The 25,038-nt window shown below is 36.0% G+C and overlaps 1 protein-coding gene across 1 annotated transcript in view; it reads left to right on the forward strand.

The window, feature by feature from the left end:
- The window catches only part of LOC136834208 (poly [ADP-ribose] polymerase tankyrase-like), a 25,572-nt gene extending 1,756 nt beyond the window's left edge, over nucleotides 1-23,816 (forward strand). Inside the window, 22 exon segments of the mRNA XM_067096499.1 lie at nucleotides 1,694-1,918; nucleotides 3,624-3,719; nucleotides 4,166-4,373; nucleotides 5,342-5,486; nucleotides 5,686-5,794; nucleotides 6,076-6,197; nucleotides 6,854-7,055; nucleotides 7,566-7,706; nucleotides 8,533-8,764; nucleotides 9,391-9,560; nucleotides 10,638-10,702; nucleotides 10,705-10,824; nucleotides 11,878-11,979; nucleotides 12,154-12,351; nucleotides 12,611-12,833; nucleotides 16,582-16,735; nucleotides 16,949-17,109; nucleotides 17,614-17,804; nucleotides 17,985-18,168; nucleotides 18,362-18,470; nucleotides 18,877-19,033; nucleotides 19,617-23,816. Coding sequence (XP_066952600.1) covers nucleotides 1,694-1,918; nucleotides 3,624-3,719; nucleotides 4,166-4,373; nucleotides 5,342-5,486; nucleotides 5,686-5,794; nucleotides 6,076-6,197; nucleotides 6,854-7,055; nucleotides 7,566-7,706; nucleotides 8,533-8,764; nucleotides 9,391-9,560; nucleotides 10,638-10,702; nucleotides 10,705-10,824; nucleotides 11,878-11,979; nucleotides 12,154-12,351; nucleotides 12,611-12,833; nucleotides 16,582-16,735; nucleotides 16,949-17,109; nucleotides 17,614-17,804; nucleotides 17,985-18,168; nucleotides 18,362-18,470; nucleotides 18,877-19,033; nucleotides 19,617-19,703 — 3,401 coding nt within the window. The 3' untranslated portion in view covers nucleotides 19,704-23,816.
- Nucleotides 23,817-25,038: the final 1,222 nt, after the last annotated feature.

Below are 25,038 nucleotides of genomic sequence, written 5' to 3' on the forward strand. Positions count from 1 at the left end.
GAAGAATAGATTCAGTTAAATTTGGGATCTTGGAAAGTTTTGCAAGTGCAGAATGCCTGAGTGAAAATTTATATTGGACAATTTCAAGGAGATTCAGAATAATACAGTACAGTAGCCAGCGTGCTTTAAAACTGATATCGCCAGCGTCCTTTAAAACTGGTATCGCCAGCGTCCTTTAATTCTGTTATCTTAAACCTTTTCCCCATGAGCAGCAAATTCATCTAACTCTGTTGTGCTTCTTTTTACTCCCCACTTGATGACGATTATGCCGGACTGGCTCTTCCAGTCTCAGAATGTGACTAAGTGCTATGGTTAAACTGATTTATAATGAACCAGCAGCATTACACCTCAGTGTGCTGACATTCAGTCCTTTGGTATGATTTTTCTTGTTAAAGGGTAAAAATGACAGATACGTGCTCACAGGGTAGCGATTTGGGCTCATAAGATGAGTTTCTTCTTCTGTTTTCTTTGGTAATTTTTCATATTGGCATTGTAATGCATTATCCACTTCAGGTTAATAGTGAAACATGTTTCATAGTGACATTTGTCAGATTTCTGATAAGTTACTTTAAAAAATGACTATACCTCTGTACAGTGAGGGTTTTGTGTATAACGAGAATCTCTCTATTACAGGAAGCCTCAAATTAAGGACAGTGACTCGTATGAATTATAATAGTTTTTCTTGGCACGAGTAGAGTTTGATTTTGCTAACTCCATCTTTTATTTAGGTTATATTATAGAAGCATGTTAAATCTTTGGGGTGTTTGGTTACATGTATTCTGTATTCAATAGCTTGAAATTCCTTTTTTTGGGGGGGTTTTATTGAATTTTATGGGTTAAGCAAGATGTCCAGTCTGAGAGCACATTGGTACAAAGTGTGAATAAAAATACTGACATCAAGCTATGGTAGGGCCAGATCTAGTATATTATGAGAGGTTTGTACCTCCTCCCTACCAGCGAATTAAAAACCATCAAAACGCAAAAATAATTAACTGTGACTTGTTATAGTTTTCTTTCTTTTGACGGTCATCGTAGGTGGAATTTGGCAATTGTGAATCCTTCTAAAATGGAACTGTAAATTTACATGTAGCCTCTTTGCTATTAAATGCAGATCCTAGCATAAAGTTGCCTGTATGAAGGAAGAAATTCAGTTACCGTGAATATTGTCTTGGGAAAGCTGTAATTGTATTTCTACAAAGTGAACTGCCCTCTTGCTATTTGAATGCTGTTCATGGCTTTTCTTCCCCATAAGTGGATATTTGGCATCTCTTTGATTGTATCATAGTGCACAAGACATTCTTTGCAGGGCAGTTTCTGACAGGTTTTTTGTTTTTAAAGATATATCCAGGCAAGTGAATCGTATAGGAGTACTGTACTGTATGATATAATGACTTTAGCACTAGTAGACAGGTTTATAGTGATAAGTATGTCTCTTTCAGTACATTGGCCCCTGTATTTGGCATTTTTTCTGATGATGCACATGGTAGGAGTTTGTAATACTGTACTTGGAAATTGCTCACAAACTATACAGTAGCTCATATACCTCTACATGTAAGACACGTGAGGCCTAAATGTAAAATTAAAAGTGACATAGTGCGTATTAGATATTTAGAAATGTTGCTGTGGCTCCTCTTTTATATTATATGAGTAAATGTAATTTTAATTTCGTCATTAAATCCCTCTGTCATTTCAGGTTTTGGTAGACGTGATGTTGTAGAGCACCTTTTGAACTTGGGAGCTGCTGTAGGAGCGAGAGACGACGGTGGTTTGATTCCCTTACATAATGCATGTTCCTTTGGTCATGCAGAAGTAGTTTCTCTTCTCCTCAAGCATGGGGCAGACCCCAATGCTCGAGATAATTGGAACTACACACCTCTTCATGAAGCTGCATCAAAGTCTAAGTTTGATGTTTGTATAGGTAGGTAATGAATATATGTTCGCTGGATTAAAGTACTGTATGGGCTTTTATAAGTATGGCAGTCCCCAGCTTACGATGGGGGTTCTGATCTTATGCCGCTCCGTAAGCCGAAAATCATAAGAAAACCTTATTTTTAATCCTTTGGGTGTCTTGAAAACGACGTAATCTGCATTTTTATTGAGTTCTTCATCAAAAAACCTCCAAATTTTTACCATTCTGCCATTTTGGAGCCACATTTTTTCTGTCGGAACAGCGTTGTAACCCTGGAACATGTGTTGAAAATTGGGAAATAATTTTTGATGAATATATTTGAAGAGCTTCATAAGCTCGGAACATTGTAAGCTGAGCCCGTCGTAACCCAGGGACTTGCCTGTATCATGTTTTGGAGAATTTTCTCCAAGGAAATTTTTTTGTACAGACAGTCAGCATAATTGTATTTTTTTAACTGAGGGAGAACTGCACGGTCTACATGTAACTGGTTGCTCAGTCTAAAGATTATACGTCACCTTTATGAGAAATTAAAAAGTTATGACTAGAATGTAAAAACGTCTTGATTCGATTAATTACAGCAGTCTACTTTTGTGCACATTCAGTTCATTTCAGTTCCTTATTCAACTTGGATTATTTAAAAAAATTCCTTTTTTCCCCAATGTTTCGTCCCCAATTCAGAATTTAAGGCCTGATTGCCTTTGTTACTTTGCATCCTTTGTGAAACTTGTATATAAGTGCAAAAGTTAGCCTGCACTACCAGCACCCTCAGTGTTGGGCACCCCAAATTGCATAAATTGCCTCTAAATAGATATTCTGCAGTTAGAGGCAACAGTTTGGTCATCTACTAGCCAGTAAAGGCTGTTCATAGTTGTATTACAAACCTGTTGATAACTTAAACAGGTATTCGTTCTCAGATAAAGGAATAAGCCTAAAGATAGCAACAAATTCATCCACATAATAATTATTGGATTGAAGCATTCAGTTGTTTACAAATAAACTACAAAGCAAACATTGAGGAACTAGAACCTTAGTTCTCCAGTATTGATATGCAAATAAACAAAACTTATACAAATTATTGTATGTAATCGGTTACCCTACTATCAGTGTAAACAATGAGTGATAAGAAAAGTCAATAGTATAAATAATGACTGATAAGGTCAGAATCCAAGCTAAGCAAAGTGTTGGAAAACAGTTTGTGAAGCCTTGTATGTCAAAACAAAAGAGAGAACAATTAATTTTAGCATAAGTATGACAGCTGCTGTATCAGCACAGTTTACTACTGTACTAAGATTACCCTTGGGAATTTTATCATGAAAAATTCATCTTGAAGGTTAATCTGATTCACAAATAGTTGTCATGCACTGTATTTGTGCTCTGGAAGCTAGCTGGCAACTAGAGGCCCCTTGAGAAATGTGTATGAAGTAGCGTGTTTTGTTGCAGATGTGCAGACTTGCACTTGAGGGTTAAAGGGTTAAAGAAAGTTGCACGGAGAAAATGCATTGGTTTTTTATATTTAGATTTGGTAAAAGTAGCATTGTGAAGTGTAGCATTCAATAGTAGATTTTATATTGAATTATGCCTAAAATCTGTAGCGTCTTGAAGTGTAACATTTAGCAGTATATTTACAGTAATCTAAATTTCATAATTTGAAAATGTTACTCGTATGCACACGCAAATAAAACCTCACTAAGCTAAATCCCTTTTGTTTCTTTAGTGCTTCTGCAGAACGGGGCGGATCCTAGCATCCGCAACACAGACGGCAAGACGGCGTTAGATCTGGCAGATACCTATGCTCGTTCTGTGCTTACAGGCAAGTTTGATTGATTTTGTTAATTGTAATATTGTGAGAAATGTTTTCTTTAAATTTTAATATGAACTTCGAAATTTTTGCTATAATCGTACATCATAATTAGTATGCAATAACCCATAGTGCTTTTACTTCAGATGTGCTTATAACTGTGTACCGGTTGTGCCATCAGTGCACCTTATGCAGTGCACTGTAGGCATTGCTAAGGTTCTTTGCAGCATCCCTTCGGCCCTTAGCTGTAACCTCTTAGTTTCCTTTTACTGTGCCTCTGTTCACATTCTCTTTTTTCCATCTGACTTTCTGCCCTCTCTTAACAATTGTTTCAACATTATTTTCAGCGCTGAATGACCTCGTAAGACTTTGGCCGAGATTCTGCATTCAAACTTAATAAGTGTGTACCTAATAGCATTTTGGAATGACTATAGAAGATTGATATACTATCTTTTCAGGCGAGTATAAAAAGGAAGAACTCTTGGAGGCTGCTCGTGCAGGAAACGAGGACCGCCTGTTAACGCTACTGACCCCACTCAACGTGAATTGCCACGCCTCCGATGGCCGCAAGTCGACTCCGTTACACTTGGCAGCCGGTTACAATCGAACGGAAATAGTTACAATACTGCTCCAGCATGGAGCAGATGTCCATGCAAAGGACAAAGGGTAAGGAGATTTTTTATTGAATGCGTTTGTTGTATGATATGTACAGTAAACCCCCCGTATTCGCGTTCTCATGATTCGGACTCACGCATTCGCGGGTTTCTCTGTGGAACATATCTAGCCATTATTCGTGAAAAATTCACCCATTCCCGGTATTTTTCACTGAGAAATATTCAGTAGTTACTGTATTTTAAACATCTAACTTACCTGGTAGTTATATATATAGCTTAAGTCCCTGACGTCAGCTATATATATGACTACCAGGTAACTATGTTCAAAAATTTATTTTATTATGAAAATATAATTTTTCTTATAATTTTCATGAATAAATGCACTTTTTGTGATAAAACTATTAAAATACTCAGGTATATGCATTTTTACAGGTTTTTTTTGTGTTTAAACTATCAAATGGGCAGTTCTAAGTGTTTTTAGAGGGTTTTAAGTATTAGCGGATTTTAGCTGTTGTGGGGTGTGTGGGGTGGCGTCCCCGGCGAATCATGGAGTTCACTGTATTTGTTGTCCGTCATGTGGTTTTTTCAAGTACGCTTGTCATACTGTGTGTTCGTTCTTGAAACAGGCTAGAATAAATCTTTACTTATACCCTTGTAGAAGGTAATTTTGAGATGGGAAAGACCTCTTGGGCTTTCATAACATGAGAAATAAGTTTAATATAAGATCTGAAAAATTGTAAATAGTTGACTGTCTCTTGGAGGGAAAGATTTTAAATTTTAATCTTGGATTTTTATAATTACTGTAATGTACATGACAAGGGAATATTACAGGAGGTAAGATACAAGCGAAGATTTGGGGGATTAGAGTTAACCAGGAAAAGTGAAGTCTGTACATTTATTCATTATTCACCTTTTCAGTTTTTGGTAATTGGGTCATATGTATTGTAATTCTTAAACTTGAAAGTCTTTTAAAATATTACATACAGTGTGATACTGATGGGATTTTTCTTATATCAACAGTGGTCTGGTTCCCCTGCACAACGCGTGTTCATATGGCCACTTTGAGGTCACCGAGCTCCTTATAAAGCATGGGGCAAATGTCAATGCTATGGATCTATGGCAGTTTACCCCTCTGCATGAGGCAGCCTCCAAGTCTCGGGTCGAGGTTAGTCTTAATTGAGTGTCATGATACTTAACAGATGTAGCACAGCTTGCTGGTAAAAGATGTCGGTGCCAAAATATTAACAGATGTAGCACAGCTTGCTGGTAAAAGAGGTCGGTGCCAAAATATTAAAAGATGTAGCGCAGGTTGCTGGTAAAAGATGCCGTTGCCAAAATATTGACAAACGTTTCATTTTTTCCAGGTATGTTCTCTGCTCTTGGCGCATGGTGCAGATCCAACATTGCTAAACTGCCATTCAAAGTCTGCAATTGATGTTGCCCCATCCAGAGATCTCCAAGAAAGGCTTACATGTGAGTTATTGGCTCTTGAAAGTTGAAGTATTTTAGTTTTAATATTTTCATGGGGTGGGATAGATCATTCTGCTTATTGTGTAATATAGGGTTAATTGATAATTTATAGTTCCAAGCAATAGCACATATGGCTGCCAGAGCTAAAGTTAATACAGATTATCAATAATGTTCAAAACACTATCTGCTGGTCATGTTTTTATATTGTTTTTGAAGCACTGTACACCATTTATAAGGTCAGGGAAATGTATGGTTTTTAATCAGATTTTGATTTGTTCTTTCAGATGAATACAAAGGTCATAGTCTTTTAGAAGCTTGCCGCCAGGCTGATACTGCCAGACTTAAAAAGTTTCTATCCCCTGATGTCATCAACTTCAAGCATCCTTACACAGGGGATACTCCTTTGGTAAGTGTACCATAGTGATTCTCTGAAATGAAATTGTCTTCTGAGTAATGTTAGGCATCCTACCTTCTGTGTAGTCTCTCTCTCTCTCTCTCTCTCTCTCTCTCTCTCTCTCTCTCTCTCTCTCTCTCTCTCTCTCTCTCTCTCTCTCTCTCTCTCTCTCTCTCTCAATCAGGTTGGCAGTTTTACTTTTCAAGTTGGCAACAAAGAACTCCAAATATTGTTAAGTTGTGAAAGTTTTGTAGTTCTGATTCCTTGAGACAGCAATCCACATACATTTACTTAGGGTAATAATTCGAACAAAAATAATTGTGCCTTTCCATATAGTTTTAAGACAATTCGTCAGAGAGATGGACATGTCACGACCAAGCTTTTGTAATAAAATGTTCTTTTTGGGATTGAATTCTTGCATGCACTCAGTTTCAAACTTATTGAGGGACACCTCTGTAATGTTATGGAAGCAGAAAGATCTGTAGGATGGACCAAGAAATCATAAAAAAAAAATGGATAGATAAAGGACCTGACTAGATGGGAGTTCAGACAGACTGATCACAGGACAAGAACTTCTTTAAAATCTAAACATTTCAATAGAAAAGCTCTAAATTTATATTCTCGTTTGTTGTAGGCAGCCAATCTTAAGTTTTATTTATTTTTTATAGCATTGTGCTGTGAGTTCAACTGGAGGGAAGAGAAGGGGTGTAGTTGAGGCTCTTTTGAGAAAAGGAGCTCCCCTTCAGGAGAAGAACAAGGAGTTTCTCACACCACTGCATGTAGCATCTGATAAAGGGCTTTATGAGATCATGGAGGTTTTACTTAAAAATGGTGCAAAGGTTAATGCTCTTGATGGCCTGGGTCAGACAGGTAGGTGAAACTCCAGATTTAGATGTTAGTCAGTACTTTTGAATGAACTACTGAATCATTTGTATTTAGCAGGATTAGGTGTATCTATTAAAAACTTTGCTATAGAAAGGTTCGAGTTTACCTTAATTGTTCATCAGACATTAAGTAACTTCTATTACTGTATTATTGCTTTTGCATCATAGTTTTGCTGCAGAAGTGTTGTAAGGCATTTCAGAATAGGGTGTTTTTCTTCTTATTCATTTTTCTTCACATTTACAATTATCTTAATTTACTGGGTGAATTCAGAGATGGAATTTAAGATTTCATTTTAACCTCTTAATCCTCAATTCACCCTGAATAGAAAATTTGGCCATTTTGCAAAGTCCATGTCATGTACGTATATGCCATTTTCTAGGTGTTAGCTGTCAAAATATATTACCAATAAAGAAAAGTTCAACTTAAAATTTAGTAGGTTGTAGTGGCTGATTTATTTTGTGTGGTTAGGTATATTAATGCAGGTTTTGTTAACAGCTCTTCATAGATGTGGAAGGGAAGGAGATATCCAAGCCTGTCGATTATTGCTACAGTACGGTATCGATCCAACAATCATTTCTCTTCAAGGATACACTGCCACTCAGCTTGCTACAGATCCTGTTCAACGACTTTTACATGGTAGGGCTTTTGTGAACAAAACTCGCTCAGTGTCGTCTCTATGTATTTATAGGGTGCTGTGTTACAACAAAATATTTTGCTATTATATATGTTGGGTTTTGAATTTCAGTAATACCTTTTTATGGTTTTGCCGTTTAAGTCTCTGTTGCAAATACAGTAAACCCCCTGTATTCGCAGTCTCGCTATTCACAGACTCGTATTCGTGGATTTCTCTGTGGAATGTATCTACCCATTATTTGTGGAAAACTGCCCATTCGTGGTATTTTTCACTGAGAAATATTCACGAATTAATATATTTTCATATTTTCATGACTAAATGCACTTTTTGTGAAAACTATTAAAATACTCAGGTATAAGCATTTTTAGAGTTTTTTGTGTTTAAACTATTAAAATAGGCAGTTCTAAGTGTTTTTAGAAGGGTTTTAAGTATTTGCAGATTTTAGCTATGCATGGGGGGATGTGATCACGCATCCCCACAAAATCGCATGCGGGTTTACACAGGTACATACTAAACTTTTACCATTTCAAAATGGCCCATTCAAATGTTTGTTGTGAAGGGAGAATCGAGCATTTTTTAAAAATTTCATTGTTTTTGCTATATTGCAAGTACTGTAGTCAGATATTTGTATGCTGCTCTGTTTGTTTGTTCGCACCGATAGCTTGTTCATATTGAGTGCACTTGATAGAAGAAAACGTTGGGTTTTAGCTTGAAGGAAAGTATTTACTCACCAGGCCCTGCCTCTTTGGTTTGCATCCCGTCCTTCCACTGTTTTAGCATTGTGAGGTAATAGCGGATTTTTTATACTATCTTTGTGTACTGTTACAGAGGATCCTCCTGGGCCAGGGGTAGATAGTGAACAGCAGTTGTTAGAAGCATCCAAGTCTGGAGACATTGAGTGTGTACGGCGTGTTCTGGTTTCACAGCCCCACCTGGTCAACGTGCGCGACCTTGACGGACGTCACTCCACACCTTTGCACTTTGCTGCTGGTTACAACAGAGTTCCCATAGTTGAATACTTGCTTCAGCATGGCGCAGATGTTCATGCTAAAGATAAAGGGTAAGAGGCGTAAATACTGCTGGTATGTGATAAAATATAGGCATTGTAATTTAAGTATAGCCAGTTTATGGTGGCCCATTTTTTGCGTACTAATTAAGGTCTGTGAACTTTATTTTTATTTATTGAATTTTGTGTGATTAAAATAAAGATTACAAAGTTTAAGTAAAATTTAATCTGATTAACAACTAAATTATCCAAATACAAAATGGGTGAAGTAATGCTTTTTTTTTTTTGGTCCATCAACAAGGACCTCTTCACAAAATTTTTTAATTACCATAGTGAATATGGCTTGAATTAAATTGTTGCTTTAGTTATAGGAGTTATTTGTGCAGTTTGAAAATCTATCAGTGATATACTAACAAGACTGTAGAAGTAGCTTTGTTTGGGAATTGTCATGAATAATGAGGCCAATTTTTTCATATTGATTAGTCAAGCAATACAAATACACCTCCATGCTATAAAATTTTCATGCTATTCCAGGTAATTTTTGTTAATGTGAGGAATCTTGAGTTAAAATTTGTGTGTATGAACAGCAAATTGCCCTTTTATTTGTGTAGTGTTTTTTATTGCAGAACATTATAGTTTTAAAAGATTTTTTTTAAAGTCGATGTTTCTATCTTCTCCAGAGGGTTGGTTCCTCTTCATAATGCTTGTTCATACGGTCATTATGAAGTCACGGAATTGCTCGTACGTCACGGAGCCAGTGTGAACGTTGCTGATCTCTGGAAGTTCACACCACTGCATGAAGCAGCAGCCAAAGGGAAGTATGATATTGTCAAATTGCTTTTGAAGGTATGTATTGTATTTTTGTCTTTATAATGTTGAAGAGCTGCTTATCTTCAAGCCCGTTCTTATTTGCTTTGAAATAGTCAAAAGCAGTTGACTTAGCTATTCATTAGATTAACCATTCCACCTGTTTAATCTTTGAAATGTCAAAAGCAGTTAAGTCAGCTAGTCATTAGATTAGCCATTACCACTTTTTAATCTTTGAAATGTCAAAAGCAGTTGAGTTAGCTAGTTGTAAGGTTAACCAGACCACTTGTTTATTGGTTTATAATGCATCAAAAGTTGTTAAGTTAGGTAGTCAGAGTAACCAAACTACTGGTACTGTGTATTAGTTCATAATGCAACAAGAGTTTTAGATACCAGCCATATATGCAGGACATAACAGATATCATTGGCCTTAGAATTCGAGTTCTTGCTAATATAGATGGATGGTTAAGCTCATAAATAATTGCTGATGTTATTTTACTAGTATTTTAGAGATAAAACTTCTTTTGATAAATTTCTGTATGAACGTCAGCATTTTGCTAGGTTCACGTTTGCCAAAGTTAAGAATTAGGTTGTAATTTTCCTACCATTAATTATGTCTTGTTTTCATGCATATTTTTCCTTTGAAGTCTTAATTGCTGTTTCTGTTGTTCAGCCAATGGCAGTACTCAAAGTAAGAGTATTATTACAGTGTTGTTGTAAAATAATAAAGCCCTTTGATCCCTTTCCAAATAACTGTTAGATTCCTCAACTCGACCCTGCTCCAGTTTTCACTTTGTTTGTTTATTGATCCTATTGGTGAGCCTGTGAGAGCCCAGAAATATGACTGTGGTCTCTATAAACCAGCTGATGATAATATCCTCTGCAAACAATATTTTTACTTCGGGGCTAGTCAAACTATCAAATAATATCCCCCACAAGGGTGCCAAGTGGAAAGGTCTTACAGTAAAACCCTTTCTTATCAAGGTCATACATGATATTTAGAACCTCTCTTTCATTTAATGCGATATTTGATGAGTGAATGTCAATTTTTTATAATTATTTTGAGTGGAAGCTTAGATATTTTTAATTGAAGATTTCATGTAGTAACCATTGCCAACAGAACGAGCAGATGTGAATAGGAAGAACAGAGATGGTCACACAGCATTAGACTTGGTAAAAGAGAAATGACTCAAGATGTTGCGATCTACTCCGGCTATCGATTTACTGCTGATGCAAGCCTGAAGGGCAACCTTGCACGTGTTCAGAAGCTACTCAATCCTGAAAATATAAATTGCCGAGACTCTCAGGTAAGAATAAACTTTCTTTTAAGGGACTGGAATTTTGAATAACTTCATTCTGTGTCAGCATGCAGTCCCTATTTTTATCAGAGTGGTTAACACGTTTGTTCATAGTCTGGTAAAAGTTAATTCACAGGTCTACCTTTTTATTTTGTTTATGCAAGAGAAGGTACAGTGATTTAATTGCTTAGGTACAAGAATGACAAAAGAAATGTCAAGTAGATCTCTGTACAATTTTAAGAGCTAATAACTAAGATTGTAATTAACTTTGTAACACAAGGAAAGAGAAGACAAAAAACTTGGAAGAGAGCCAAAGACAGAGGTTGTCTAGCAAGACAAATCTCATCGGGCCAATAAATTACGAACAGAAGTTTTAAAATGTAATTGGAATGAAGATTGGGACACATGCTTCTCTGCCAGTTACTGCAAGTCTCAACTTTGTAGCAGTTTTGGTGGTATCAACATTCTAAATTTCAATCCTCTTTCTGTAAAGCATGCTAGCTGAACTTTTGTGTGGGAAAAAAAAGGAAGCACATCGTATGAAGAGACATTAGAATTTGGTATTTCAGTGTTAATGCATTATCACTTTGTCTCATCTATTATCGAACTAATTAGCAGTAGTGAAATTCAACAATCTCAGCCGTCATTCAGTTCCAAAGTGAGGCTATCTTTTACTGTAGGTAAAGAAATTCCTACAGTGGCTGGTATCAAACTGTTTTACATCCAGTGTTAGGAATGTTTCATGCTTCCCAGCTCAGAATATTGGCTTGGAGCTTGGCAGGATGACAAGGAAGTCAGGCCATTTAATTGACAAGGTGTGAATTTTCACTGTAGTGTTAAAGTAAATACCACCTAATATGTAAGCATCAAGTAGTCATAATACTTTGTCTGGTACTACCCCAGATGGCAATGAAGAATGTCGAAAGAAAAGATTATTTGTGAGGGAGTGGTGATTTGAGAGTTTATTTAATACATCACTTGTTTAATCAAACCATTTGTTATTGTATTAGAAACTTGGACATGAGGTTATTTGTTTTTAAGCAGACTTTTTGTTTTCAAAAGGGCCGGAACTCCACACCACTCCATTTAGCAGCTGGCTATAATAATCTTGAGGTTGCAGAATATCTGCTGGAAAATGGGGCGGACGTCAATGCTCAGGATAAGGTAAGAATTTAAATGCCTGTGCATTGCAACAGTAGTGAAGTAAATTTTTACCAATATCATCACACCTTTCCTGGAGTTTTGTTGTTTATAACTGAATAATGCTAAATAGAAAAATGTGAACTGTTTGTATTGTGTGAATGCCTGATGTAATTCAACTGTTTGTTCCTATTCCAGGGTGGTCTCATTCCCCTCCATAACGCATCATCTTACGGTCATCTAGATATCGCGGCGTTGCTCATCAGGTTCCAGACGGCTGTTAATGCCACTGATAGATGGGGTTTTACCCCTCTCCACGAAGCAGCACAAAAAGGCCGAACCCAGTTGTGCGCCCTCCTACTTGCTCATGGTGCTGATCCTTACCTAAAAAATCAAGTGAGTTGTGAAATCAAGTGCACATTTTGTTCCTTAAGTTATTTAGAAAGGATTCATTAAGTTATTTAGAAAGGAAAGTAAACAACTTGAATATGGGCTTTTCAGTCGAGAAACATGCCAAGTGCCTTTTTAAAATATAATCAATTAAATTAAAAATACCTTGGCCCAGGATGGTTTAGGATGGTTTAGTGTGTGGATGTGTGTGGGGCTCTTTTATATCCAGAACAGAAATTTTTATTAATTTTCTCTTGCAATTCAGGAAGGTCAAACTCCACTCCATCTTGCAACTGCTGAGGATGTGCGTAGTCTTCTGCAAGATGCTATGATGAGCCAGCCTACCCTGGCACCAGCCGGAGGAGCGACTCCCACTCACGTCTCTCCCGCGTCCCCTAAGCCTCCTGGCACCCCGTCTAAGTCAGTTTCACAGTCTACAGTATCTCCAGCACCTTCACTCATTTCCATTAACAATATTGGTGCTGAAGGTGAGTTATTTGTTTTTTGTCTGAATCTTAAGCGAAAGTTCTTTTTGAATTAATCAAAAGTACAGTAATGTTTTGTTAGTAATTGTACACTTGCAGATAAATAAACATTGACTTTTTGTGTATTAATTGTGAGTTAAGTGCTGTACAAAAAATCATTAGACATTTGTGAACCAAAGAATCATTAGACATTTGTGAACCAAAGTTATTGCTGTTCTTGATTTGAAAAATATACCAAGTACTTTTGTGGAACAAATGCAAATAAGTCGGTGTCTGTAAAGTCTTACAGTATTGTTTCCAGTTAGTGAGCCTTGAACACCTTTTAGAATTTGCTAATTAATTAAAGTTTTTTAGTTGTCTGTATTTTTAGCACTACTAACCAGAAGGGTCTAGAGGACACGCCTTGGTGGTGTGCAGTCAATAGGTGCTCTAGCAGCTGTAAGAAAAAAAATTAATTCCTGTCTTGTTTATATTTTTATGCTCTTTATGTAGCCGAGGTCAGAATTTTTCTCTGTTATGATGAAAGATTTTGTTATAATTTTGCAATTCAGTTATAAATGAAATAGGTGAAATGTAGGAAGTATTCTAGGAAAAGCATTATTAAAAATCCTTAAATTGTATTATGTCATCCAGAGTAAACTTTGCTATTATGTAGCGATAGCTCAGTAATTTAAAAAAAAAAGTTTTTAATAACCATATGAATACTGTCATGTTTTTTCTAACATGAGAACAAGATTTAGGAAGCAAAGTAATTTTTGTTTCAAAGGTGCTTCTTCTATATCCATTTTCTGAAGATAGTTGGAGTTACCTGTTCTTGAAGTAGCCTGAGATTTTTCCCTTGCCGATGATCAAAATAATTTTGTATTTTAATAAAAGAAGGCACGATATGTCATCCCATCCTGTAGCTCGTAAAGGTTTGAATATGTTTTTCAGTCCCACATCTCTGATTCTAAACAGTAGTAAATCTTTGGTATGCTTCTCCTCTTGAACTAAAAAGTTTTTTCTTGAATTTGAGCCCAAAAAAACCAAATTTCAGTTTGTAATTTCTGTCATGATCATTTTCCTTTATTCTCTTCTGTGATGTCATTTTTCTTATTTTTAGAACATTGAATGAGATTTACTGTGAGTGCTATCTGGTTTTCCTTAACAGTGGCAAGTTTAGAGCTTGATGTTATTCTTTTGTGCCCTCTTGTATCTTGATACTCAGAGAAATTACAGTCAGGCAGGCATCATCCATTTGAATTCGGTTGCGCTGCATGCCCATGTAACAGCTAACGTTTATTGGTTCACAGTACTTAATTCTTTGGACTGATTCTATTTTGTGAGTTTGATTACTTGATCGTGATATTTATATTATATACAGCCCTGGACAGAGTTAAAAACTTAGTCATTGAGTTTTTGCAATGAATGTGCAATTATGTGTCTGTTTACCCTATTCTTAAAAGGGTTACCAATTTCACTTACTTTCCTTTTTCCTCAGTGCCTGGTTAGGGTGGAGAAATGTTATTCCTAATTAATTATTGAAAACCAGCAGAGGCAGAAGGGTAAAATGAGACCTTCCATAATGGTGCAGGTATCCACAGCAGTTATGCATTTAGAAATTTTCTAACACACTTGTCAACTGTTTTATGGAGACTGCCATGATTAAATTTGATTTTAGTTGGAATATTTGTGTTGGCATTTGGTTTGTAATAGCTGGAATGAAGTTATTCCTATTATTTACATCTACTCCATGGGGAGTACCAGCCATGGTGCCATGCTAGGGACACTAAACTGTACACAAGGTTCCTTTCAAAGTCCTTTTGGTACTCAGCAACATTGTAGTCCACCTTATCCCCTAAGGGGGTAGTGCCATCAGTGTGCCTCACACAGTGCACTGTAGGCATTATGTAGGTCCCTTTGCAGCGTCCCTTCGATCCCTAGCTGCAACCCCTTTCATTTCTTTCATTGTACCTCCTTTCTAATTCTTTCTTCCATCTGACTTTCCACCCCTCTTCTAACAGTTGTTTCATATAATGCAACCTGAGGTTTTCCTCCTGTTACACCCCTGTAACCTTTACTCATTTTCCTTCAGCGCCTGAATGACCCTTACAGGTCCCAGCACTTTGGCCTTTGGCCTGATTTGTATGTTCTATTTTTTTATTTTACCTCATGGTTTATATTTGTTCCATTTGGTTTCTTCCCACCTAGCCATGTGACTTCTTTAAGCAGTTTGCAGTTGTTGCTCTCCAAATGCAGAACAATTCTTTCTAGCCTCACCAGAGATTTGCAGAGGATTAGGTGATGCAGTTAGTGAGGCATTGGGCTGAACTTTCAACTTCTTGATTCTAAACATGAGTAAATCATTGACCAGCCATTGTGGCACTGAGTCTCTGCTCCTTGATTTGCTTCGCATATACTACAGTAATACCTCGAACTTTCGTGAGGTTAGGTTCCAGAACCCGTCGCGGATCAGGAGGGATCTTGAATGTTTATTACAAGTCATTAAAAGTGCTAATAAATGCTTATTTCTAGAGTTAACCCTAAATATGGCCCAAATCATGCTCTCAAAGCACTTTAATTTAATTTAAAGTTAGCTTAAAACATTGCCCTTAAAAAAAGAAAGAAATGGTTGACATAAAAATAGAGTACAGTATCGCCTAATGGGTATTTGCCACACCAGCGTATTTACAGTACACTATACTAATGTTACCCATATACTAATTCATTGGCTACCATTTTCTTTTGCACTCACAGTAAGGTAAAACCAAGTAACAAATGGGACTGTTAACTTAATGACTGACGTTTTCTTTGTTGTTGTCAGGAAGGCAAACTAGTTAAACTTCATATGTCACAGAAGTCATATAACGGAGGTACAGTTCAATAAAATAGAGAAAACTTACGTTCTGTACACAGGTCTGTGAAAAAATCGCAGATGCAAATTAGTTAGGTTCCTATGAAAATTTTGTGAGCGTGTGAATTTGCGAATCCAGAGATGCGAATGCACGAGGTATGAGTGTATAACTGTTTAGTACTGTACATGGATTTTGTGATAATTGGTGTTATCTTTAGACTCTGAAAGCTATTTATGATTTGTATGTAGCTTCTTACATCTACAGTTAGAGCAGTAGCAAGTATGGAAGTCGGATCTATGGGAGAACCCAGATAATCGCGAAGGACACTTGTGAGATGGAACATCAGGCAGTGTGTGCACAAGATAGAAGAAAGTGGATAAATAAGTTCATGTAAAACCATAAATGATGAGAGTGAATGTCTGTTACTTTTACTGGGAGGGTTCCTCTCATTTTCTCCTACTGGTATACAAGTAGATCTCTTCAGAACTTGAGATTTGAAAACCCTTTACATGGAGAAATTTCACCTGTGATCTAACTACTAGAAGGCTCCTTTTCAGCCGGCTGTCTTGTGCCGAGATTTGAAATCCTGGTAGAAGGTGAAGTCTCACCTATGATGTAATTACTAAATGGCTGTTTTTCAGTCAGCTGTTGTACACTTGAATGGTCCTCCCTAACCAGACTGAGGCATAAGTCAAAGTAAGATGTTTTTATCTTGAAAACTAAAGTTGTTTGAAGTTTTGCAGTCGCTTGACAATATTTCTCTGGTGTTTATGAAACTGCTTTTTTTTTCTGCATCAGTAAATGCTGGTTGCTGAAAACAAAGGTCTTTATTTGTATTGAATTTTATTATTCCCTTTTAAATGTTTTTTATTAATTTTTTTTTTTGTTTGATAGTGATGATCATTCTTATGTTTCAGTTGAGACTGTGATGATGCCGTCAGGTGCCAGTTTAACATTCACACCAATTGTGTGTTCCTCACCAGGTATTGGTGATGGTTGTTGTGATCATTCGCGCTGTGAAACGACACCTGACACTCCTATAAATATGAACATTTCATCATTCCTCAATAGGTAAGCATATGGGAAAAACTGGTTGAGTTGGTTTTTTCATCCATTGCTGTTGATTTTTTATAATCCTGTTATATAAGTACAGTTTTGTGCTTTATTTTCTAATTACTGTACAAGTGTTTGTGGTGACTAAATTACTTGAGAAGGTGCTGTTGAGCATTTGAAATTTTGAAATACTATTGTCAAAGATTCAAAGTGAATTATCTTGCATTGCAGTTTGGGTCTAGAGCATTTAAGGGATATATTTGAGAAGGAAGACATAACGCTAGACATTCTAGCTGAAATGGGCCACGATGAGCTCAAAACGATAGGAATTAACGCCTATGGTCATCGCCACAAGCTGCTCAAGGGAGTGGAGAAGCTACTTAGTCAGCACAGTAAGTGTAAATTGTAATAAGTATAACCTGCAATAAAATGCTTAATAGTTTATTACATAAGACCAAACATTAATTCCCGCAGAATTAATAACTGCTTAACAATTTGCATAGATTCATTCTGGATTTAGTCACAAGAATGTAGCAGTGAACTCTGTGACTGCTGGGGATGTAACTCTCCCGCAAATAGCTAAACCATGAATACTTAAAACCCTCTAAAAACACTTGGAACTGCCCATTTTGATAGTTTAAACACACAAAAACCTCTTGTTAAAATGCATATACCTGAGTGTTTTAATAGTTTTATCACAAAAGTGCATTTATTCATGAAAATTATATGAAAATACAGTAATTAGTGAATATATCTCAGTGAAAAATACCGCGAATGGGCGAATTTTCCGCAAATAATGGCTAGGTATGTTCCACAGAGAAACCCGCAAATGCGTGAGTCCGCGAATCATGAGAACGCGAATACGGGGGTGTTTACTGTATGGTCTTTCCTTTCAGATGGTTTGCTTGGTAGCAGTTGTAGCAGTAGTAGCAATGGGAACGGATCCACTCAGGGCACGCTGCTGCTTGACCTTTGTCGAGAGGACAGAGAGTTCATAGCAGTGGAGGAAGAGATGCAAGCGACTATCCGGGAGCACAGGGATAATGGTCACGCCGGGGGTGTTTTTGCCAAATACAATGTGGTTAAGGTAATTATTTGTTTTCTTTAGTGGGAAGTGTTTACATGCCATCCTTGTACAAGTTTACTCCAGTTTTTATTTGTAATACAGTAATTTGTATAGTTTTTTCAAGGAAATTAGATTTTGATATAGACATCCCTTAGTATTATTCTTGATTCCCACGTTAATCTCATTGGAATTCTGTTTCAGATACAAAAGGTTAGAAACAAGCGTTTATGGGAAAGGTACGCTCATCGGCGAAGGGAAGTAGCAGAAGAAAGTAATGGTCAGTCAACAGAACGAATGTTGTTCCACGGATCGCCATTTATTTCTGCTATTGTACAAAAGGGTTTTGATGAAAGACATGCTTATATTGGTGGCATGTTTGGTGCAGGTTGGTAGAGCCTCATGTTTTGAGATGAGAATTGGTGTTGTGAAATTATGTACAGTAGTTGGAATTATAGAAAATGATGTACAGCAAACCCAAATTCCCTCTATTTGTGGGCTTTAGCAATTTGGATTTAATACATACAGGAATTTCTTGAAAGTTTACATTGACAAGAGAATTTATAAAAACTGTCTTCCAGGTATATACTTTGCTGAGCACTCGTCCAAAAGCAATCAGTATGTATATGGGATTGGAGGTGGAAGTGGATGCCCTGTGCATAAGGATAGGTCCTGTTATTCTTGTTACAGGTATGTTTTTTAACTTGAATTTGTTGTTTTCATTACACGCCTTCTTAATGTGCAAATGAGAATTGATTATGTTAATCACACAAAAATTAATCTGTAACTCATTGAATATTCTTTTCTGTAAATTTTTTGAGATTTTTGTTAGGAGATGTTAGATGTTGATGGTGCACTGTGCTTGAGAATGGGGAGAATGATAATTTGGTGCTGTGCTTATACAAAGAGAACAAGAAATTTATTTTATCTCATGTCAAGTAAATATAATGTAGTGTTCTTTTATTCAGGAAGGGAATGGTAAAGTACTGCCTAAGAGGAAGTGCTCCTTGTTTTGATACTGTATATCAGGCACATATATCCAGGTGTCTCTCAGATGATGTTTTTAACAAACGTTTTCTAAATTTTTGTTATGTAGGCAACTACTGCTTTGTCGCGTAACACTTGGCAAGTCATTCCTTCAGTTTTCTGCCATGAAAATGGCTCATGCACCTCCAGGGCATCATTCCGTTGTTGGTCGTCCTAGCGCTGGTGGCCTTTGTTACCCAGAATATGTTGTCTACAGAGGAGAACAGGTTAGTATTGAAGATTTTCAACAGTTTGCAATGCACTGTACACAAGTTTAGTTTGTGTGTACTTTCTCGGTATATCCAAGTATCTCTGATGCATCTGGAAAAAGTTTAGTTTCATTCCTAACAAACTGCCGGTGTTTTATTACATTAAAAATTTTTTAACCAGACCACTCTCATAGGTAATGAGAAAATTTCACCTAGGTAGATCCAGTTGGCTTTGTCACTGCTAAAGTGTGCACTGTGCCTTACTTGATTGATAAGGGTGTACCTATTCCGAGTGATTTGTAGCTTGCAAGTTCCAAGCATCGGTACTACTGTAGTTAGTTATATGATACAAAAATTGTGTATTGTTCATGGGGATGCTCTTCGGGTCCAGTTTTCATGTCTCATTCAAAAACAGATCCTTCTCCCTGTGTGTTGAGAACCTAGAAACACAACCCAAAGCTTTGAATAAACTTGGTTTTGGTAATAATTATCCTACCTCATTTACTTTGATAGTTGCTGGATGATATATTACACATTTGTGTAATTGGCTCTAATTGTAAAGCTTTCTATATTTGACATCTTCCCTCTTTACCTCTTCCAGGCATATCCGGAATATCTCATAACGTATCAGATAGTGAAACCCGAGGAGGCGGGTCCGAAGGAGGATGGTGCTCGTGACAATGACTGACCAACATTTATAACTTTCTAAGCATGATTATTGCCAGAAAGGATGAATGTGCAGGACAAAACATAAGTGTTGTCGTTTCAGAAGGGAGGAGGTGCATGGAATGCTCTGTTTTGTTGGCTTTAAATTATTGGTAGACATTGACTTGTTTGCACAGTGATTCAGTGGTTGTGACTTTCCTGAAATAACTAGACTATGTGCAGTGGTGAAGCGAGTGGGACAAAAGTGACTTGAAAGTTGGTGAGTTATGGATGTTAGCATGAAGTGATGTGGGAACACTCTAAACATCCCTTCTGGGTCAACTATGTAACGCCATCTGAAGTGTGATGGGTTTCATACTTAGTCATTCCATGTTGAAAACGAAAGAACTGAAGCATACATGTGCTGAGAAGTGGCATTTTTGTTTTCCTTTTTTCAGTACACAAGTTCATTTAGTGATAACTAATTGTGGTGTGAAGCTAGTTTTAGTTTTTAATGTTTGGTGTAAGGAGGTGTTTTACGAAATTGTCATCTTGGCTGTAATCGAGGAAAGAGAAAGAAAGAATCGACATGAGGATCCTTACATTTTCTAGACAGCTTTCTACATTTATGTGTGCTTTTTTTTTATCCATTTACTGGGAAGGTGGTCTTTGTAGTCATTTTATACATGTTACATTTTTTTTAAGTAAATGTTTATACTTGGATGTTTTTATACTGTACTACTTATTAAGAAAAGCAGCAATGTGATACTCAAGTTTTATGTTTACTGTGTCCTCTTAATATAAGAAATTTGTGGAGGAAAATTTTATGATCATAAGAGAAAAAATGGAAAAGTGAAGTAATCATTTTATGGAAGGTCTTGTTTATTATTTTGGAATACAAAAGAGTATTTTAAGGATATCTGTTTTGAATGGCATTTCAGGTGATCAATAGCTGCCAGTCTAAACTCCATATTTCAGTCATAAAGACAAAAGAAATATATAGTTACTAGATCATTGTCTTAACCTTGTAATTTATGATGAAAGGATCTTCAACACTCAAATTATTCCTATGTCTTGAAGAAAAATCTGTCATTTTTTTCCTTTATAGTTTATGCTCATCATCTAGTCTAGTGAAGGTTTAATGGTAATGCTTGTGTGAACTAGATTTGTTTCTTTCCCCAATTCTTTCAGGCTGAATTGTAATACTGTACCTTATTTTTGTGTTTTGAAGGATTGTGATTTTAGATAGTACTGGGTCCTTTTTTTCTGAATGCTTTCATATATAGTCTTATATGTACTCTCCTGCCAGTCTGACCACTATACTGTTTCTTATCAAGTCTCATTTTCAATCAAGTATTTACTAAAGGCAGTTGCATAGTTGCATATCATGACAGAAAAATGTCCAGTCATGTCAATTAGAAAACTATTTTCTTCTGCAAACTTATGCAGTAACATTATTGAACTGTACTCAAGCTGTGAAATTCAAGTCTTGACTTTACCATAGTCTGTGTAGGTTTTATAATCCACAGTTGCATAAACTTTGGTATTTTCCGACACGTGTGGCAGGAAACATGCTTGTGTGTTGTTGTATACTCTTACCAAATTTCTGTGATACAAGCAGTTATGAAGAACCCATGAAAATTGATGTCTGGGTGTGAAGTAAACTTTTACAAACCTGTTGTGATAGCCATTGCAAGTGGGGATTAGTAAAGAATGCCATGGAAGTTATGTTGTAGCTTGCAAAGATTGTTTGCAATATGGTCTATTAACATAGCTCGACCGTTTGGATCATTTAATGACTTTCAGAATTCTCAGCCTCTTTCTCTTTAGTTTTATGTCAATATGTACTGGGCATTGATAAATCTGAATTAAAAATTTGATAGACAGGTGCTGAAGTAGGGTCATGATGGGCATTATTAAAAACAAATTGCTGTTATTATTTTCCAAAATGAGAGTACTTTTATTGAGGGTAAATACATCAAAGTTTAATTTTTCCTTGTGCTGAAACTGGATTTCAATTACTTGGATAATTATGAGTAGTCAGGTTGCTTAACACTCCAAGCTCTTGTGTTTGTAACACTGGGTTGTGTAGAGATTTGTGTACTGTGTCAGTATGGACTGGTAAAATTTGTATTGCTTGACCATTGTAGCAAAGTGTGTGCAAGACAGGGGAAATGTTTCTACTGTTGATTATTATTAAAATCCTTGTGGACTTGCTATCTCTTGGACATTTAATGTGATTAAGAGAGGAATTTATGACGAAATGTCTGTTAATTAAGAGGGATTATCAGGTTTTGCTTGAATGGAGCAAATTTGTATGTTCAAGTGGATTATTTATATTGCAAAATGAATATTGTATAGTGATAACTTGAGCAGAAAGGAAATGATCTCATTCACACCAGATTGTGATTGTCGTTGTCTTTATACAGTGCTTCCTTTAACAATTTTCCCTTTTTGGAAGGGACGTCATATGGTATAGCAAGCCTTGGTAATTATATTAAAATCTATATAAGCTAAGGGAGTATGTTTTGATTTACTTTGAAATCAGTATTAAACAACGTTATTGCATTTTTTGGTACTGACAAAGGTTTTTTTTTTTCCAAGCCAAATAGTAGATAGATCCCAATAATATTTTGCAACCTTTACAGAATTTTATGTAGGAGCATACTATAAATGTGTTGTGTACTGTACTAATTTACATATAGTTCATCACATTTTGTAGTAAGGTATATAAAAAGCTATTTGTTTCGATCAGTGCATATGGTAATGCCATGGTTTTATAGATATTTGGACATGTTTAACAGGCTTGGTATGATTTTTTGGTCATAATTCAGTATTCTTGCCTGTATACCAGAAGTCCATGATATTCTCTGAATAACAGTCCATTTGATGATTAATGTTGAAGTAAGTGAAATTATTCTATAAGCACAATGTAATTTATTCATATACAGACTAAATTTAAGGCTTTTCTGTGGTATTTTGTGTTATAATTGTTGATTTTGAATAATTTAATTATTGATGTTGACGTATTAGAGTTTTCATTCATAGTGAGTGTATCTTTTTATTTATTTGTGCTGGCCTATTGTGTATGAATACATTCAGGTTATTCACACATTCAATGCTTGAAGGTTTAGCATTCCCTGTATTCTTAGATGGGCAGACTGTAATACTGTACCTAGCTCATGGAAAACAATGTCTTTGTCTTTGTTTTCACTAAGTGAAAGGTAAGAGAAGGGAAATAGAATTTCACAGCCATTTGGAAATTCCTTCCAAGTTGAACAGCTTCTCTCTTCTTCATTTACCATTCTGTAACGTCAAGAAATGTTCAGAAACATACCTACAGTAAATGTAGGGAAGGGATCCCTCTGATTAGAGTATAATGTTGAGCAACCTTTGATATGCAAGCGAGGTGAGAGTTCCTCAGCAGCTGTGTGTTTATTTTGTTGCAGTAGCTGCAATGAGCGCAGTTAAAATCCTAAGTGAAGAATCTCATGAGGTTTATTTTTTCAGTTCATTTTTGTTTTGTCCCTCGTATGTTATTCATCAGACGCTGGTTGATGATTTTAAAGGCAGATTTCCTTTTTTTAAGTACAATACAAGAAGCTTCGATTATTTGTTTTAATTATATTTTTATACTCTACAATAATTAGTGACATCTCTTAGGCAGCTGTTGTGAACAGTTTGTTACACAAGAGGGAAAGATAGTGTTATTGAATGGTGTGAAAAAGGTTGTGACATTTAGTAATGAATAATAATGAAAAGATTGTGAAGTCGTTTGCCATTGAACTCTTCAAGATATTCTGTTCTGGGTTCATTTTCATGCAATTTTTCCTTGAATGCTTGTAAATGATTGTGTAGTGTGCATTTAATCACTGGAAAGAAGAAAATGTTTGTGACGATGACCATCTTAAATATTTGTAAATTCCAGACGACAGATTTACAGTATATGCCTCAATGGGACCACTGGCAGAATGTTTATGATATTTGTGTGGATCCAGACCATTATTATTGGATTGTCTTAGTGGTGTTACATTATTTCTGAACTCTTGAACACGCTTGTATTTACTTTTAATTTGTACAAATCCATGTAAATAATGATATGCTTTTTACAACATTATGGTGTAAATATCTGAAAATAATAAAATATGTGACTTTTTAGGTGGTTTATTTTGATGCCAAAATGGTAGCGTAGTTGTATTTAAGTGGTTGAATCGGATACTTAATTTCATTTTGAGTTTAACTGAATTTTTGTAGTTTAAACTATTTTGTTTACATATCTAATGAGTCGCTGCTATAAAGGAGCCATTGCTTGGGCTTAAAGAATTTATTTGAAAGTATGAAAGTGAAAACCGAAATGTAAAGAATATGCAACCACAATACATAATAATTTTTTAAAATGAACTTGTCACCATTTTTTATCTTGCAAATCACTAAGACTACAGTTCAAAATGTTCTCTGTCTGTTGCACCATATTTAATGGCAACTATAAAGACTGCTACTGTATGTTATGATTAATGGCTCCATCGAGAATACATGCACATGCTATATTGGCAACCTCAAAACCAATGGCTATAAGAGTGAAACCTGTGACAAGTACACTTACACAAAATCAGTCCTAGTGGACTTAGTTTCTGCGGACTGTGGTTTCATTTAATGACCAAATAAATCTAGAGTTGAAGAATAGAACAGTTTTCTATCTGACCAGTCTCTACAGCTTAATAGCCCAGTGGTTTGCTTACTTAATGATCTTTGAAGTCAGAAGGCAGTATTAAAAAAAAAAAATTAGCACTTTGCCAAAAACATAAGTTATATCATCATTTAGAAGTAACTTATTCTTGAAAGCTGGAAACCAAAAATAATGTTCAACTTGTGAAATCTTTGTTTTGAATGTTGTTAGCCATCTGGAAAATGCATACGTTGGACGTGCCATAAAATAACCTAATCGCCCTTAAACCCCCAGAACATGATCTCATCTTACCTGACTAATAAAACATGGTTCTTTTTCACTAGCCCTCTAGAAAGCTTGAAATATTAATGCTTTCGCGTTCACTGAAAACTTACCATGGTTTCCCTGGAAGTACAGTGTTAACCAAATTTACTAAGCAAGAAAGACTACGATGTTACTTTTAACACCATTATCATAGTTGTCTGACTTGTCTCTGCTGCTGGTTAGGTATTTATATGTTATGGCTGACTACCTTTTGCATTATACCACGATTAGTTTTGTATGTTCTAGATTTTCAGTGGGTTTAAGAAGGATCTTTCTCCACTTTTATCAATGTTATTGTGTACCATCCATATCGTGCTTCTGTTTTTTTATTTACTATTTTATTTCTTTACTTCTCTTGCTTAACTGAGCCACAATAATTTTTTGCTCT

Source organism: Macrobrachium rosenbergii, chromosome 53, assembly GCF_040412425.1.
Source record: "Macrobrachium rosenbergii isolate ZJJX-2024 chromosome 53, ASM4041242v1, whole genome shotgun sequence".
Taxonomy (NCBI): Eukaryota; Metazoa; Arthropoda; class Malacostraca; order Decapoda; family Palaemonidae; genus Macrobrachium; species Macrobrachium rosenbergii.